The sequence below is a fragment of the Anarhichas minor genome, unplaced genomic scaffold (assembly GCF_050575085.1).
Source record: "Anarhichas minor isolate MPS153535 unplaced genomic scaffold, ASM5057508v1 ptg000041l, whole genome shotgun sequence".
NCBI lineage: Eukaryota > Metazoa > Chordata > Actinopteri > Perciformes > Anarhichadidae > Anarhichas > Anarhichas minor.
The window spans coordinates 6,388,800-6,408,652 of record NW_027466487.1 but is presented as its reverse complement, the minus strand read 5'-3'; the positions used below and the strand labels follow the sequence as shown (position 1 = coordinate 6,408,652).

At 42.4% G+C, this 19,853-nt stretch overlaps 1 protein-coding gene across 1 annotated transcript in view; it reads right to left on the bottom strand.

Moving 5' to 3' along the window:
* Positions 1-1,049: 1,049 nt before the first annotated feature.
* The window catches only part of LOC142969266 (nectin-2), a 72,832-nt gene continuing 54,028 nt past the window's right edge, over positions 1,050-19,853 (bottom strand). Inside the window, exons 7-10 of the mRNA XM_076109079.1 lie at positions 4,165-4,300; positions 3,926-3,983; positions 3,714-3,800; positions 1,050-2,773 (exon numbers count right to left, since the gene is read on the bottom strand). Of these exons, the coding sequence (XP_075965194.1) occupies positions 2,567-2,773; positions 3,714-3,800; positions 3,926-3,983; positions 4,165-4,300 (488 nt within the window). The 3' untranslated portion in view covers positions 1,050-2,566. The remainder of the gene's footprint in view (positions 2,774-3,713; positions 3,801-3,925; positions 3,984-4,164; positions 4,301-19,853) is intronic.

Here is a 19,853-nt window from a genome sequence, read left to right as displayed (position 1 = left end):
AAAGTAGGCACCTTAATGTACATTGCAAAGTCCTTCTAGTGTACTTTAGCGCAACTACAATAAGAAAACAAATACATTAATAAATGTGTTTTTAAAAGGCTATAACTGTAAGAGGAAGAGTGCAATTCAGAGTTTCCATATTTGTTATAGTTTTAAATGCTTCCGCAGAGTGAGCTGACCTTGGAGTAAGGTCTTGAATGGCCTTCGGTTGCAAAGTACATTATGTCAGCAGTAAACCCCTGACACAGTCAGTTCTTCTTAGAATCCCCATCTATGTGATCAGAATACAGGCAGAGAGCAGATTGCAGAGTCATGGTGGGCTGCTAGTCAGGCCTCACCTTTATCTGCAGTATGAGAGGCTAGTCTGCACCAGGACTGGCTCAAGACACTGTTGCACCCAATTAATACGGATAACCTGCAGGACACAAATGGTTTAAACACGTGAATCAGTGGTGCAGGAGGTTGATGTATTTAATCCTCATATTCCGCATCCACAAGACTCCACATTTTGGCTCAGTTGGTGCAGTCTCAGTGCTGGAAATGAATCACGCTGATCTAAAAATAGTCCTTTTCTCGTGCCAGCAGACTTTTTCATGGACTGCGAGTACGGGATTGGAGGAAATGCAGCTTAAGATAGAAATAGATGAGTCAGACATGAGGGGAGGAAGCAGAGAACAAGTGCCTGCCTTTGCATCAGGTGTGCGACAGTAAAGCCTCTTGCAGTTTCAGCCTCTCATTTCTAGAGCCCTCACATGGACACTTGTAGGTACTGCAGCTGCAGTCTATAACTGCCATTTTGTGCTTGTACTTTCCCTTACAATTTATTGATAAACGTAGTGAAGTGCGTATAGCTAAAGCACTCCTATTTCCCCAACATATTCTATATCAGATGTTACAGTGTGCTATTCATGGCTCTGACTCTCTGCTGTGCTAAACCCTCCTATACTTTCAGTCCATACCGCATCCACATGGTGAAATGGAGGAATTACAACTGACGTGAAAAAATGTCTGCAGCTGCAAAGAATTAATTAAATGATACAACCAGGATCTCAGGATTTAAAATGTTTATTGAATCAACAACTGTCAAGATGAATTTACAAATATAATTGAGGAGCAAAACACATTAAAATCAACATAATTCAGTAAAAGAAAAAATAGATCAAGTTTCTCAAAAGGCTATTTGATCAAATGAACTGGTTGGCACGGCACCAACACGCATAGAGACACCTTTTGGTTTATGATGGAGTAGAAGAAATTTACACTAAATATTACTGACCTGTTTATTAACACGTGGCCCTGATAATGGACAGATGTATCAGTATACTAGCAGGCTCTGTGTCAACCCCCTGTTTGAACCCCCCAAAGAACTATTTAATCCTCCACTAGAGAGATGAATTGCAACAGATTTCATGGACATAATCCAGATTTACCCTAATCCATCCGAGCATGCTGGTAGATAAAATGGAAAAATAAAAAAAAGGCACCAAAGTTTTCAAGTAACAGATATCCCCAAAATATATACAGCACTGTTGCTACTAATAGTTTGAGCAAATGGGAAGTGTTTACTATGGCTTTAAGGAAGGATGGACTCAAGTACAACAAAAATAAAATGGTACAGCAAGAAGGCTGCTTCCCAATTAGGTTCCATCAGTCACTATAGCTCTAATGTTCTGTTCCCTCCCACCTAAGTGTCACTGAATTTTCACAAGAAAGGCAAAGGCCAGATGCAAATACATAAAAAAAAATAAAAAATATTCTCATAAAACTAACACAGAAGTTTTTCTGCTGCAGTTAAACACCCCCCGACTGCTGTTTACACCCTGATGTCATCACGGTCGGTGAGTCTCAGCGCTGCCCGATTAACTGCAGCTAATAGCTTCTCCACAGGGCGCCTGTTTTACACCGACTTCATGCCTGCTGGGTTTGTAAACCAACAACGGCGGACCGATACGTCTAGACAGAAGGAACGTGTAAAACCCACACATTGTTTCTGCTAACCAAGCCATGTAACCATGTGTGGTATAGCGCCACGTTCAGTGTTGAAACATGCTCATGCTATTGCAATGCAACAGTGTACTTAAAATGTGTTCATGTCCTGGCTATGATGTAACATTTATACACAGCATATGGTATTTAAAAAACAATATTGTCTTTGATTTCTCTACAGTTCAACAACAACAGTTTCATTAGATCCCTCGCTGCATGACACAATTGTGCATAGCAACATCAGCAACATTTTGTGTCGTGCTGGCTCAAGCTGATCAGGGTTTAGAAATGGTCAAATTCTCAAAAGGAGCAACACACAACTGAACCTGATTATTTCATAGTACTGGTAACCTGCCCACAGATAAATATTCTGAAACAAAATGGCAAAACTGAACTCTGTCTTTGTAGACTTGAAAATTCATATCTAACCATACAATTCACATTCACAAGTCCTTCACACCGTTCAATCTTATCTCTTTCCCATGTAAGCTGTAGAAATTCTCACTCGCCCAGTCATACACTCACACATGCACACATATTTACACTTACACACACACACACACACCTCCTCAGTGTTTTCTCACACAAACATGGCGGACGACACAAAGCTTTCCCCGCGGTTGACATTGGGGCCCTGATGATAGTCCTGGGGGTCGCTGTCTGTGCGCATGTAAGGAGGCGGGACCTCATTGTTTCCGGGATCATCCCAGCCAGAGGGGGCAGCAGCGTGATAATGCTCCCTCTCATCTTCATCATAGTCATCATTGTCATGGTAGGCATCCAGGTCCTGCCAGCAAAAAGAAAACAGTACGCATGTGATGAAATCCCACTAGCTTCTGTTTCACCAGTGTCTGACTGGCTAGAACATGATACAGCAGTTTAAGGTTAGGATGCATTTACTTCTGAATAATTCCCTTTGTGCCACTCAGGTATTGATACCAAATAAATTGTTTAGTGACCCTCCTTGACTTGATGAGTCACAGTTTAACAAAAAAAAAGCAGAAGAAAAAAGCAGAAACCTAGTGAACTGAATTGCTTTGTCACATTCTGGCAAAACCTAATAGACCACTGTTATCATGCCCTCCTCAAGCTGTGTCCTCAAGCTAATCAGTGTATTTCCAACACTACTGCAATTGTGAAGACACACACACACGCACACCATTACCCAACGTTTTATCAGACTCCAGTTAACGGCTTCCGAGATTGGCCTGTTTTCAGACCTGTGATTCGCTAAATGGCCATTCGACCCGAGTATCAGGCTGATCTGAGATATTCTGCTATGAAACAATGAGATTGCAGCTCATCCACATTTCTCCTTTTTCCCCCCCCATTCTAGGGGATGGGATATGCAATATGTAAAATACACACCTTGAATTTTCCATGAATTCACAAATTGTCTACAGTTGAAATAGTTATTTTAAAACAAGTTATTTTTTTAATGTTGCTTTTTCACAAACCTTTTCAAACCTAAACCCCAATGTTCAATTAAAAAAAGCTTAAAATAGAATTACGATTTTGCACACTGTGCAACAAAGAAAGTGTTAATTAAACACTGCATAATATTTGATGTTAGCATCAAAATAAAATAAAATAGCTGAACATGTTCTACAACATGCTCTGTGTGCGTTCTCAAAGTTAAAAAAAAAACATCGTTGATATCATTCATTTGAGTTAGAGTCATTGAAGTGTACGTCACCTCTGCATCTTTAACCAACATGTTCCCTTACCGTGACTGGCTCAGCACTCTGGGTATTGTAGTATTGGTTCTGCAGAGGGGTGTTCTCGGCCGCCGGGACATGATCTGTGTTCGGCTGCTGAGGACGCACACATCGGACAGAATATTTCAGGAGATATAATCAAACATGTTAACTTTACAATGTGTAGACCAGCCTGACACAATTGTCTGGTTAAATAAAACTGTTTGTCGATGGTGACTCACTCTGGTAGCGGAGCTGTCGGTCTTCTTGGGGGGAGGGGGCTTGTGCTTGGGTGGACCACTGAAACACAAATAAACACAGCTGTCTGGTGAGACACAAAAATATGAGACGTGCAGCGTCGCATTTCATCTAATGGACCACTTTGCACATAACACAAGGAACAAACGGACATGAAAAAAACAAAAAACAACAACAGTAAAGTGAACTGTAGTCATCCACACTCAGTCAAACAGATACTCACCCTCCGTTGAGTTTGTTGTTCTTGTGTTTGCGGTACATCGCTATGGCTGTTCCAACGATGGCCAAGAGTATAATGACTCCAATGATGGCTCCTATGATGCTGCCTGTCGTAGCACCCTTCCCTGGAAGACGGGTACCTTGAAACGTAAGAAAATGAGAGGGGAGAAAATACCTTTAGACAAGATCAGAAGTGGACTCCCTCTTTAACTGGTGAGCACTGCATTAGTCCATTCCATAACACAGCCTTTCTTTTCAGATATTATGCCATATATATATATATATATATATATATATATATAATTTATATAACACAATGGTTTACAACCTTTTGGCCTCGTGAGCCCCCCCAAAAAAGCCATGTCTGTGGTCATGTGCCTCTTATCACGTATTCACAAATTCAGTTCCACCAGTGATTCAGATTCTTACATTTAAATCCCTTTTTAAAACCAGAGGAACAAGAAAAAGCAACACTTAAAGTAATAGTTTGACATTTGTGGAAATGCACTTATTAGCTTTCTGGTGTAGAGTTAGACGAGAAGATCGATACCACGACCTGTTAGCTAAGCTTAGCTAAACCTTTTCCTCCAAAGAGGAACAAGAAGGCGGCCCTGAGATGTGGCTGAAAGTTTTGGGAAGGCCAAAGTAAGTGAATCTTGAGTTCAGAATTGTTCCCAGGGTGAAGAATAAACTCCAACACTTTTAGCATATTGCTACTGTAACATTACACCAATAAATTATTTTTTTATTGGTATTTTCAGTTCAATTTTTTCCTATTATCATTATAATTGTATTTTATTTTATTTGTCTATTTACATCTATATTTTACTTTTTCTCTTTATTCTTGGTAATTTGCCATGTGTCATGGATCTCTCAGAGTTCGCTCAGTGTCCCAGCCGAGGTAAACTTAAACTTCTTAAATAAATAAAAGAATGAAACTCATTGAAGTAAGAGAAAGTTGGCAAAAAACTATTTTGTGAAGCCGAACTTTGTTTCGTCATCGTTCCCATTTTACTATTTATCTTACGACCCCATCAGATTTATCTTGGGGCCCCCTCTCTTTATGAACCGCTGATTAAACAAACATTAATGAGAAGTCATATAATGTAAGACAGCATGTATAATGTCAGATCCATGACTATGGTTGGCCTCATAGAAAAGAGATTCAGCAATGAGAATGTGTGTGTGTGTGTGTGTGGTACAGAAAGGGTCTTGATTAGAGCATTGAGTCACACGGGTGACAGGATGAACCAGAGGAATCATGCAGAGGTTCCACGAATGAACCATGACCACACTGAACATGAACCGACACACACACGCATGCACGCACATACGCACTGTGTATGTGTATTACTGAAGGTGCAACCAGGCTCATTATCCCCCCCGAAGTCCCAGGGGATTATGCTAATGAGGGGGCGTTAAAGGGCAGAGAGGATCTGAAGCTCATTTGATGAGAACAAACCCAGGTCCTAGTAATTGGAAGGGTCATGATTGAATGTTGTTAGTCCTCTAATTACAATTCTCTAACAATAGACTACTTTGACTATGTCCTAAAAATAATATTCATTCCTTCGCACATGCATAAGTCTCCCAATGATCATCTCTTTCTTTATTGCTCATTACAACAGAGCACATCTTTCATTGCTGACCCTCATTACCTTTCATTCTCCTCTCGTGTTTGCTTTCTATTGTGCTAAGTAATTCATAAAGCCTGTATTTGGAGGTCTCTGTGAACCAACTACACAATAAACTTTACAAACATTAATTTAGAAGTGAAAACATGGGGAACGGCAAAATAAAAGACATGACATTTAAAAATAAATCAAAGTGGATCTGAACCGTTGATATCAAAAGCTCAATGTGCACCTTGAGAGCAGAGTGCAGAGTCACAACAATAATCACTAAGCTTTAATTAATTGTGTTGTTTGGATTTATTCTGTGGGGTGCAAATAAGTTTCCCATTGTTTTTTTCCACCGGTGCAAAACCAACATGTGGTGCCCTCATTGCATCTAAAGTAGTTTTCTGCTTCTGGAGGGACACAAACAATCAGTTAAATGAAATGTTTTGAATTTAAATCACATATACAATAAGGTGTATTTTGTGACTCCTTTACGAATGATATGGTATACTTTTAGTCAACTGTGGTGGAAGATTTCTATGTTAATCGGGAGAAGAGAGAGTTGTTCACAAATCAATAACAAAGTCTTCAAAAGATTCAAAGTTGTCTTTGTCCATTTATTTGCTTGCAAGTGAAGAGTGCACCACAGATACTCATTCAGCTGTCTGTGGTGTGAGCTTCAACGAGATACAACATTCAGCATCCTTTTATACCTACAGAGGCCTCCGCCTCACATGACTCCCAAGAAGGAGGTGTCTTATCTGGTTCATGCAGGTAGCTCAACTGTGAGTCGGTTGTGGTTTCTATGTTCCTGTTTTAAACTACCCTTCCAAGAAACAGAGTATGTGAACATGTCTTCAGTTAAGAAACCGGGTCTTTAGGTGCTGACATATGTGTTTGCAGGGCCTGTTTTACTTCTCCATTATACCAAGATGTCACACTATGTTCTTTAAAAACTTTCTATGATGCCAATACATATTTTACCATTAAACATAACAGAATTTAAAAAAAAAAATTTAAATACATTTTGAAAAAGTAGGGGATTAAGATATTATCAGTACTCCGATATGAGACAAGATATTTTCTGAGTTATTGATTAGCTTAATATATTACCAACATGTTTCCCTCTTAAAGGTTTAGGCATTAGAGTAAAGTGATAAAATTCTTTGTTCTAATCAACCGTGGTCGCCAAAATACTAAATTGAATTATATTAACTGAAACACTAGAGTTATAGCAAAAAGGTTATTAATGGTTTTAAACACTTCTGTCGTAAAGAGATGAGGACCAGCCGCTATTATATTGGAGAGGAAAATCAGGCTCGACTGCAGGAAATGAAAACTAATTATTGATGCAACAGTCTGAAAATCTTAAGTGTCTAACCATGAGCTTGTAAAACAACTTTGTTTCAGCTCAACCATAAAAAAACAAACAGACTTTGGGTTGTGCAAGAACAAAGAATATGAACTTTACAATACTAAATAATTACTCAGATATTTTTACAAGGAGTGTCATGAAGGAGTGTTGCAAAGATGTTACTGCGTCATTTTCAAAGTAACGATGGTTCAAGTGTTTTCTGCTTGGTAGTTTAATGGGCATGAATGGGTGATTGCACAGAAAAACACGGCAGAATAGAAGATCAGGGTATCTTCACAAAGGCACACGCAAAAGAGAGAAACTGGATGTGAAGTTCTGGAGTAGGATATTAGATTCCCAACTGTTGCAACTGAAAATTTGCATTTAACACATCACCTCTTATCACATGAAATCAAATATATGTAATCTGCCACATGGTGGTGCTGTGTCACTTTAAAACCCAAGTGCTGAAGAGCTACAGGGCACATTCGTTCCAAACGTGATACCTGACTGGTCTTTCGAGTGTTTTTCTGTTACTGCTTCCTCATTCCAGTGCCGTGTCTGTTTATCGTCACACCGCTCCCTACTCTATTTTCGCTCACGGGAGTTTTTTGAAGCTCTATAGGAGGCCTCCCCCGCCCTTATCTCACAAGCAACATTATCCAAATAAAGTCAGTTTCACTCAGCAGGTTTCAGGTAGAAAGCTGGTCCTTCCTTGCCGATAACCTCTGATAGAGAGGAGAGAGCTGCAGGAAAAGAGTCCAATTTCAATGATCGAGATGCGGTGCTTGTGTGTGAATGACTTGACTCGAGAGCGTGCCCTCTGTGTTGGCCCTGGACACCAGCCATGTCGTGCGCTAATGAAACATCTCAGACAGAGGGAGTGTGTGTGTATGTGTGTGTGTGTGTACACATGTACTGTACGTCTGCTGGGCCCGTTTAAATCCTTGCAGCTCTTTGCCAAGGACATACAACCAGACAAGCACTTACCCACAAAGTACATTAAAGCCACAGACTTTGCAAACGCAAAATATATACATGCACCCACGATATTGTATTAAGAAGCCGCTGGCATCCTCTGCTGTATCCTCATCACTCTGTCTGACATATTTACACAAACACTCCGGCCTGCAGCGGGCCCTTTGCTCTGTTGCCAGACAAACATCACATGCATACACAAAGACGTATTTACACACATATTCAAACACAAGAATAAACATAAGAGCGCACACAAAATAACATAAAATCTATGGCAGGGAGAGGTTCTGTACCTCCCATCTGACCATGTGTTTTCTTAACAGTGAATGAGCAGACGGTCCACAGTTCAAACTCAGTTAAATGTCGGCTGTATTTCTGTGAGCCGATCGATGCAGTGACCATCAAGTCAGATACACACCTATCCCTTCCTATATGTGAGCCCTCCATTGCTCACCACTGCCTGCCCGGCCAAGCCAGTCAACCATAGACCACCACTCTCCCACGAGGCACAGAGGAGGGGGAGGATGGCGAGGGAGTGAAGGAAGAGGAGATGTGCCTGGATGGTTGGCTGAAACTGAAATTATCACAGACTCACTTAAGCAAGTTGAAAATACCACCAGGATCTCTGGAGCTTTAGGATGCATGACTGAATACTGACCGCAGCTGTGCAGCCAGTGGCAAAAGTTTTTCGGATTCACCTTTTTGCTCTCAAAATACTTTTATTGGAGGGCGAGGAGCAGGGACGAAGACAATCAGGAGACGAATCAGGACTCCGTGAAAAACTTGGCACATATGCTGGAATGCTGAAATGAGGAGGAGTACTCAGCGAAAGACTATTCGTTGAGAGATGAGTCAAGTCGAGATGACGGGGTCCAAGCAGTGGAGTTCAAGCGAGTGACATTGAGGAGAGAGGAGGTGATAAGAGAGGAATCAAAAAGAGGGTGAGGGAGGGAGAGCCAAGTGAGATGGAGGCTATGATTAAGACGCCGGCTTCAGATAAGTAGAGGGATTTCCCGGCTGCTGCCTGCAACTGGCTGATCACACACACTGAGGAGATGAAGGAGAGAGCGGGAAGACAAAGATCTCACATCCCTCTCTTTGCCACTCAATCCCATGTTCTCTCCTCCTGTGTGTTTACGCCTCTCCCTGAGGGGATTAAGGTTAACATGCTGGCCTATCCTCAGCATCCCAGCACAGGCCGGGCTTTTGTTCCATTTATCTCCGCCCCCTCCCCTCTCCTTCCACCCATCCCTCCTTCACTCCCATCATCCCTCTTTCCCGTCATCCCGCTCCATCGCCGGTGTAATTTGGGATTTGCTTGTTTGGCCCGGTAATACGACAGGACAAATCTGCAGCGTCTCCCCTCTGCATCTCTTATCTCCTGTGCCTAACGAGTAGAGATAAGCCTGTTTTTATTACCCTCCCTGACCTCTTCCACAAATCTGTGCACACAATATAATAATAAAAAATCAAAAATAACCTTAAAATCGGAAACATTCATCTCTTCCAGGGTGATGTAGAAAAAGGTTGAGATATACAGTATATGTGGTTGGTCTTGGCTTAAGAGATTAGCAGACCACTAGACTGGTCGCCGGAAAAACAATCCTACTGTAGCTGATGATCAAACTCATTCCTAATGGGTTAGTTTGACTTTTTAGGGACAGTTGACCAAAATACCCAAAGCCCGAGGCGTCCTGTTGGCTCATTGGGCCGTAGCCTCGGCCATGTGGTGGAATTGCGTCCCGCTTGTGAATTTTTGCTGCGTGTCCTCTTCTCTTTTTTTTCCTCCCACACATCTTTTAAGTCACTCTCCAGCATGCTTTTCAGCAAAGTGAGACATGTCTATTTAATTATATAAATCCACGGCCTTCACTCCACATTAACTTCTTTGAAGGAGCAAACATTTGATTTGGTATTCCCTTTCAATATCGGCAAGTTTCTCTTTGTAGTTTTGAAGATGTCAGTGGAAACTGGCAAGTTTCAGCAAAGGTTTGCCCTCAATGCAAAGTTTGAACATAACGAGACAAACTGGTTTCAGCTGAAACACGAGCCTTTTGAACTCAGCTGAGGCGCAAGTTACAGTACTACCCGGAATAGAAAAACACTACCACGGTCACTGCAGAGTGCCTGGAGATGAGATTAGGACCGAACGAATTGATGGCCTCTGAAAGAGATTAAGATAAAGAACAGTACATGTAATCTCATTGCTCACTAAGAGAAAAGAGGAACCCTACCCTTTAGATTCTAAGGTTAACTTGGTAAAACAAACACCCCGTCCATCTATTGACTCATTCATTCAGGTCGAGCCATGTGTACACCTGCCGAACGTCTCTGGTAATACAGTAACCCAACAATCAACTGCACAGAACGGAGTGAGCGGAGGACGAGATGAGTGAACAAAGGGAGGCAGAAAAAGATGAACTGACAAAAGTTGTTTTTTAAAAGGATGTGGCTAATCTGGTACATACATGAGCTGCTAGCCTGAACACACACACACACACACACATTATTCACAATCAATGCAAGTGCTACAGAGTCGAGTGCTGTAGCTACCTCCGACATTAATTTTATGGCAGTTGAAGACCTGCTACACCCACTACCACAATCACCATTACTGTTCAGCTGCACTCATGATGCCATTAAAATTCATTTCAGCACAAAACAAATTGATTGTGCCGCTTCGGACAACACGACCAGCTGAACGGCACCGAGAGGACAGACCCACTCTACCGATCTGACTGAATTTATTGTGTGTGTGTTAGCGTGTGTGATGCTGATGCCAGGGTCTTTGGTTTGGGCAGATCAGTGATGCTGGTCATTTCTAATCTACTGTGATTCCAGAGCTCAACCTCGTGCATTTCAACTGTCTGAGGATTAAATTCATGTCACTGACACCGCGTCTTGGTGTACATACTGTGAGCGTGCGGGTGCATGTGCATTTTGACATTTCAAAAAGCTGTGTGGTGGTAATGGGAAAACTCTGTATGGTGTGTGTGTGTGCGTGGCTGCTCTCCCTCTCTGGGGAGACAGTGTGTTCCCTGCCACAGTGCATCAAAGCACACTCAGTTGCCTTGGGAGAAGGCAGGAACTCACTCTCCTTTCCTCTCTCCATCTCTTCCCCCTCTCCAAGCCTCCATCATCCCCTCCCCTCCATCTCCCTTTCTCTGACAAGGTCGCTGTTCGCCTCTTGCCGTCTGCCTGTCAATATTTACAGTCCACTCTACACTGGCACTGAGGTGGTCGGCTGCAGCCAGCGGAGAAAGCTGTGTTGCATTAGCCAAATGTAGCTGTCCACTCAGTACATGAATGATCTGTTGTACTACAAGCAGCACTCTGGTTCTTCTCTCACTCACTCACTCACTCACACACACACACACACACACACACACACACACACACACACCACGAAAGGTAGGAGGTAACAGGTAGAGTTGGAAACAGCGAGCAGATACTTAACAGAAGAATAACAAGTGCTCAATAAGCACAGGTCAGATTGTCATCACATTCACAGCAGCACATTTAATATCTAAAACCCATTTTAGCACTTTTAAATATCAAATACATTAGGCTAATAATAATACATCACACCACTGTCTCAAAATTTAAATAGAGATTTTAAAATACTACATATTGTATATTTAACATAGTGTCTTTTATGACTGTACTTCTATATACATGCTGGTATCACTCAGAATAATTGTAATGATAAACACAACTTCCCTATTCTATTTTCTGATTGTGATGCTCCGATACATTTAAAGAGCACAATCTGCCATCTAAATGTAAACCAAGTTCAACGTTTCAAAGGTTTAATGACATCAGGAATGTCTGTAAAACAGCAGTAAAATAAATCCATCCTTTCAATTACGATCAGCTGACACCCATAAAATGCTGTTTTTATCCTCAAGAGGTATTGTAGAAACTATTAACACAATAATGTGTTGTTTATATTGATAAAGTAGCCCATGACATGATATGCAAAATGGATACGAAAAAAGAAAATCACATTTTGCATACATTTTGTTGTTCAATGAAATTAACTCTGTGTTTGTAATGTAATACATCATAAAATAACATCAAATTTGGTTTATTAGTTAATTTTTAATCATTACAACTGACATGGGATCATGAAACAAAATTTAGTAAAACAATAACACAAAAGCATCGTATTGTTTGGCTAATGGCCAGGCTACATTGAAGTTGTAACGGATGCAAACCGTTTACAAATGTGCCGCAGAACGCATCTGTTTTACTGGCTACACATGCAGCACATATACGGAGTAGGGTTGTGAGAGTATCGTTTTGCTAGTGGGCTTATGTTTTGGGATCGTTTCCGATTGCTGTGAAACTTCATCTTCTCCACTGAGTTTGCGTAGCCTAATGGGTTAGGTAACAGCTACAGACGGCAGTAGGCTATGGAAGGAATAAAGTAACTAAGCAGCTGCCAGCTGGTACTAGCAACGTAAATGCAAGAGCTGCCACGGCTCTCATTGGTAGCCGTTAAGTAATTTCCTGTATCAGTAGTTTAATTTAAAAACAACAACATATGGACACTTCATGACCCATTTCTGTGTAAAAAGGATGAACATGTAAAAACAGTAGAAGACTGGCCTATTTTTAGGTTTGTAGAGAGGATCTCCGTGGCACATATGGATAAGTTATACTTTCAATGTAGCCTGGATGCTTTCTTCCTTAGTGAAAAGATCGATACCGCTCGACTCTGGAGCTGGAGCAGGGCTCAGCTTAGCAAATACAATGTGGCAAGAATAAAGCTCAGATATTCAAGAATGTCATTAGTTTAAACTGTCCAAAAATGTAATGTAAAAAAACAACAGTTAGGAGTTTAATAGTAAGTTACATGATGTAACTATTTCGTCATTTATCTCCCAGCACCTCTGTGCAGCATCTGGTGGCTCTGGAAAGTCACTGTGCTCGACCAGGTAACTCCCAGTAACATTTTTATTTTAGTAGAGAATAAACTATATGACGTGTTAATTATTGAGCTTCAGATGGATGTTTCAAGGTGGGAGAGAGCCAGGCTAGCTGTTTGCCTCCTGCTTCTCTATGATAAGATAAGCTATTCACATCTTGGCTCTACAGCTCCATACTTAGGGAACTGGGAATCTGTTTGATCTCCTCTTCTAAGTCTCTGCAAGAAAGCGAACAAGCCCATTTCCCAAAATGTCAAACTGCTCCTGTTAGAGCAAAAGTAAGAAATCCAAAAGGCTTTTCAAATAGCAGCAGGTGTCCTACATTTTCAATAAGTGTAACACAAAATAAAATGTGTTTGTATGTAAACCGGAAAGAAATCAGATTATTATAGCAAACTCTTGGATGAAATTACAGAATATAATATACCAGCTAACCCAGGGGGGAAATACTGTAATTCACAGTGTGTGTGGCAGTCTGAGAACATCCAGCCATATTTTACCTCACAATGCCTTTAGGCTTCTCATCCATCATCTCGCCCTGCTTTTTCTGCTCTCCTCACCCCCACCCACTGACCATCCGCCAACCCCCACAACACGCTCTCCTCCTCTACCAGTGTCACTGCGGCCTTGAGGCCAGGCAGTCAGGAGCAGCTGGTATGTTTACCTGCCCTCCTAACCACTGCTAACCTCTGGCTAGAAGGGACTCTCACCTCATTACCTCACCACTCAGCCACACATACAACCCCAAACTCCGCTATCCTCTTAGATTTCTCCCTTACATCCGCGATGCTACACTGCAATAGCCTCCGTGTGCCGCAATCTATTCAGCAGCCTGCTGTGCAGAGACGTTAGATATGATGAGTGGGGGGGGAAAAAGTGACATCTAGGACTTGGCTACCGCTCCTTTCCTCCCTCTTTCTCCCGGAGTCAGTTCGTTGATTCCCATCTCTAACTCTCGCCGTCTCACATGAGAGTGCTCTTCATGTCGCCCTCCTACCAAGTTCCTCACACAGGCTGCCATAAAGGAAACAAGGCACAGAGAAAGAGACAGGGATGGTGAAGAAGGGAAGAGAGTGTGGAACATATAGGAAAGAACATAGAACTGAGAGAATAGACCATTCAAGCTGGAGGGTGGAGAGATTTAAGGAGAAGTAGACGACATGTAGGAGGGAAATAAATCAGAGAGAAAAAGTATGCGTGGCAAAAAAAAAACGTTGCAAATGTCCCACTCTCTCAGCTTGATAACTTAAGACTAATGATCCTCGTTCAGAATTTGTGGTTTTTTTTGGGTTGAGATAATGATTTCCTTTCAAAAGTTGTTTACTATGTTTGTACCTGCTGTGTTGTTGACCGCAAAGTAGGCTGCCTGAAAGAGTCTGGCATGGAGGGTCCTGAGAGTGCTATAGCAGTAATAGGCCCATCTCTCCGTCAAACTGCCTCTCATCAGCTACTGATTAATGACACACAGAGCAATAATGGCCCTGCATGCTCTCCACATTCATTCACTTTACTCTTCATCCCATGCCCCAGGAGAGAAACCACAACAATGCAGGCTGCCGAAACACCTAAGAACTACGCTCTCGCTGCACTCGAATTCAAACCCTCATTAAGAAAGACGCTTCCTCCATTCACATTCAGTTATGCATTGCCACTGGGAGCGGGCAGGGACAATAGAATACAGAAGGGATGGGAAGGTGGAGAAGAAAGCATTCAGAGTTCAATTTATCTGTATGGGAATAAAGAATGGTTTCATCAGTGTTTAAATGTGGTTGATTGGCGTGGAGTGCTGGTGATTTATGCCTCGTTTAAAAGGATGCAACCTGTATTCTGGCACAGGGTGTACATAAACACGCACTCATATAAACACATTCTCGACACTTCAAACCAATCTGTGACACTGGATTTAAATCTGTGGGAATAAAAACTAACTGTTGCTGGGATCCAGAAATGTGTGCGGAAGTTCATCATTGTGTTGGTTGTACAGCTCTGTCAACAATACAACACACTGTAACTGGCCAGTGTCTTTAAAATGCAAACACAAACACGAACGGGAGCATGCATGCTGGCAGGCACACACGTGTCAAGGCCAAGCAGAAACGCACAAGTGCACACAGAGATTAACATAAAAACTGAGGCACTTTTCTAAAGCATGTGCAAAGATGCAAAATACTCCCATTTATGGACACGCTTCAACCCTCACATTTCACGGATGAAAGATAGCGAACGGCCGAACATACATCAAACGACATTACAACAATTTGCCGCCGCTTAAAAACCCCCTCGGCATAAATAACGAACAGATCTACTTTCTCATCCTCCACCGTGTATTGAATGCACTGAAGGCGGTGCCATCGATTTCATTGTTACAAAGCAAAAGTGGTTGCAAGCGCCGGTTAGTTTATTGGAAATGCAGTTATATGCACTATTTATGTAAATATTCAGAGATTACCAAACTACTCAATCTCCTCCACCCTCCATTTTTGGCTGTTCAGATGCTCCTGCCTTCCCATCTGTGCGGGGGCATCTGTGTACCAGTGAGTGTGTTTGTTTTGCAGCAGCGGTATTTATGTTCAGTGTTAGAGAATGTGTTGGGTAATCAATAGTGTTTCAGTGAAGGACACTTAGGAGCAAGATTGGAGCCCAAATCCAAGCCAGCATGAAAGACAACATGACAGAAATACTTGCTGCTCGACCTGAAGGGGCTCAGTGTGACATCTACCCTGACTGTTGTCAAGAGGGGGCACACACACACACACACACTCCTTTACACATGCACTTAGACATGCCTGTGAACCCATACGAGTATCTTCAAATACAGTTAAAAACATTTACACACTGCTACATCAAAACAGGCAAACTAATGAGTTATTGACCGCTGAGTGTATGTGTACACACACTCTCACACACACACCATCTATTGCAATGCATCCATTCCACCCAGAACGAACGTGACCAGCGTCCCCGTCACTACTGAGAGCAGTGTGCTATAATGAAAAGTGTAAGTGTGCATGCCTGCCTATTTGTGTGTGTGTCTGCATGCATGCGCTGGGCTCACTGTGTGTACACAAGTCATTATTAGAGGTTTAGTGTGTGCTCACCAGTCAGTCAGGCTGCAGTCAGAGGAGTCAGCTTAAGGGCTCATAGCAGCTCCCTGAGGAGACACTAAATACCATCAGCCGTTTAAATCCATCCATGACCATTTTAAATATGCAGCACACACTCACTCCATTTTTAATAAGGGCTCTGAGCAAGACAGAAGGAGAAAAAAAAGGAGAAGAGACAGAGAGTGAGAGAGAAAAGGAGAGAGGGTAGACTGAGGGAGAGGGAGGAATATAAGGGGAAAGGAGGAGAGCAGAGTCTGTTGCATTGATTTCTTGGCAGTTTGGCACCGGCCCTGATTCGCCTGGAAAAGCCACAGATGTGTCAGAGCCAGTTAGGCATGCCAGAAGAGAGGGAGCACGTACACGGGGGAACGCACACATACACACACACACAACTCAGTCACATGCTTGCACACACACAGCTCATGTGCAAACAACATATACACACACACACAGATATGCTCATAAATAGAGAGAATACACAGCGTGCACTCAAAGTGTCTACGAGAGTGTGGATTACAAAAAGCACCTGTGAGAAAGGAGCGAGTAAAAGCCGGCGAATATGTCAGAGGTTTTGATGCCTTTCTGAGGGAAAACCAGGCGTTTCTCTCTGAAGGCAGAGTCAAAAATAGATACTATTACACACACCTCGATGGGCAGTAAATTTATCCTTAATCCCTGGCTTAAGTTAGCTAAAAAACCTGTCTGCTCTCCTCAGCTTTCACAGCACACCTGACTGTGTGCGGGTGCATGCACAGCGCAGCGGAACAGCAGGGAGCGGTCGGATGTACGTTTTGATCTGAGGGCGGATGAGACGTGAGGATCAAAGTCGGGGAGTGGAGAGAATCAACTGATCTTAGCACTGAATCCATGAGCAACCTCCAGACAGACTACCTGATTAGATAGGCATTTGTGGCCTAAATCCAGCACGAAAAGTGAAGGGAATATTGATGATAAAGCCTGGGGCAGAATTGTATCTAGGTCCTCTTATAGCTCAAAATGGAACAAACTAATGTCAAGTCTAAGGGTTTGATTTCAATCGGGGTCACCTGTACTCCTGTAATGAGATTCAAATACTTTTTGTTTGTTTTCATGTCTATCATATGATGTTTTGTTTATATGCGTTTCTATATTTACTACTTATTCTCTTTATTTTATGGAGCCTCCCAGCTAAATTAATTTCATACAACTTTACTTGTATCACTGGAGTGACTTTAAAATCCTTGAATCTCAAATCTATTATCAAGAAATGGAAGCGTCGCGGATGTTATATACGTCCATCTTCCATACACATTAATGAACTACTTGCCTTTTCACTGCCTATTGAGTTAATGAGTGAAACTACAGGTGCATGCTGCACCTGAGTGCGCAACACTTAACACCACTTCAGTAGATCCTATATGTCAACAGCATTCACTGAGCAGGAATGACGTCATCCTGAACATAATAGAACAGTGGCTTGCCTCACACCATTTCCTGTTTCCGACAAACACACACCAATGTGCACACACCAATGCAGCGCCGTCCCCAGAATGGCTGGAACCTGGTGATCACGTGACAGACTGAATGACCGGTTAGTCAGCTAGCCGGCTGACTCACTGACAGAGGATAAGATCTCATTCACCGCCACACCGGCTGCAAAGTGTAATCGTGGGTCTATTCTCACAATAACAAAAGGGGGAATGTGTCACTCTCAGTTCAAACAGGATAAGCGATGCAGCGATGTAGATTAGACATGGTGTGTTTATTACCCTCGGTGCCACAGACGAGACCGGTTCCGAGACCTCTGTTCATTTGGCTGTCAGTAAAGACACAATAGGACAGTCGCGCTGTCTTTGACGCGCCACTCTGGAATGTTAATCACCACAGAAACCCATTATCTTCACATCCCCTCGTTCCCTCCCCCCCATTTGTCTCCCTCTCCTTTTAAAACCTGACAAACTCATTGCTCGTTATTAGAAAGTACCATTGTTTCATTGAGCGCACATGTAGAGGGAGACAGAGACATGAGGCGGAGGAGATAAGAGGAGGCGCAGCAGAGAGGGGAGGCCTGCCTGACTGCTGACATAAATTGGGGATCATAAAAAGTGTCGTCCCAGAATTAATCTGCGAAGAATGAATAAAGTGAAGTACCGCGGGGAGGTTCTGTGTGTGTGCATCAGTCTCGAATCCAAAATGAAGACACAAGAATGGAAAGAAACATGAAACGCATGACTTTTAAATGTATTCATGAAGCTTGATGATCTAGGTTCAAGAGGATGTATGTGGACATTTATTTTTCTGTGTTAATGCAACAGAGCTACTGTATATATGCTCTTTGTGTGTGAATGTTGTGTGTGTCCGTGCCTCAGCTGTGAGACATACTCCTTGCCCCTCTCTCTGATGCAGCGCCTACAGGAAGTGCCACATACATCATGAATTTTATGCATAAGGCTGAATGTCAACACTGATGAATAATTTTTGTGGTAAAATGCTAAATGTCAACAAACACCAGGCTATGTTTCGACTGACGGGGGGCCCTCGTATCACCAGAGGAAGTGCTGGCAGCCAGAAGTCGCCACAACAGCCGTCACACCAGAAGTGAAAGGCTACAACTGTACGCAGCTGTGGCGGAGTAGGCGACAGGGGAGATCAGGGAACAAGGAGGGTAATGAAAGCAGATTTGAAGGAGAAGGGAGCGAGGCAAGTGCATTTCTTTTTACTTTGTTTTCCGCAACACAGATGCATTTGCAAAAGAAGAGAAACATTACACCCCCCCCCCCCCCCCCCCCCTGACGCATTAAAACACGTTTGGGACAACAAGGTTAAACACAAAGTATTAAAAGCTCCATTCACCCAAATGATTAAAAGGAACATATTTTCCCTCTTAATTGTGGTATCCAGCCAAGAAGAAAGGTTTGGTTTTATTTCTCTTACATCTCAGATTTCTGCTGCCACCTCTATGGAATTGGATCTGTGGTGCTCACAGCTCAGAGGCAAGTTATTAACATGCGATCTGTATCTGGTTCACTATCTGGATAATAACGTAAGCCTTTGCATTTACACCAGGTATTGAAAAAGCATTCTCGGTATTAAGCCTGCATTGTGATTGGATCTCTACAAATTAGTTGGAGTTGGACTTGACAACAAACAATGCCATGGATGGGCATCATTCACTTTAAAAATCTCTTTTTATGAGATAAACTTGCAGCTTTTTCCTAGATTGCCAACAGGAGCATGGACATATTAATTAGAACAAGCGGATAATGCTCTCAAGGATTCTGCCCAGTTCATTTCAAAAGTGTCTCGCTGGGTACAAACGCTGAAAAAGTCTCTGCGAGCTTCATCGCACTTCCCTTTTTTGCACATTAATGGGATCAAATGATGTAATCACGAGACGCTCCTAGACTAGACATCTTATTCAATAGAGGTGGTTACATTAAAATCCAAATTAAAAAAAATCCAATTATCTGCATGGCTGGATACCACAAAGGTAAGCATTGTTATTGGGGGGAATTGACCCTTTGACATTTTTTAATATGGCCTTTATTATAATTACCACTACTTTATACTCATTATACCCAAAGGGAAGAGAAAAAAAATGCACACACACACACGCGCACGAAATGTGAGGACAGCAAGAAGAGGCAACCAAGAGAGAATAAGTAGCCAGTGATGCAGATATATGGCTTAAACTCTTCCTCCAAGGCAGGGGACCACCAGCTGAGCTC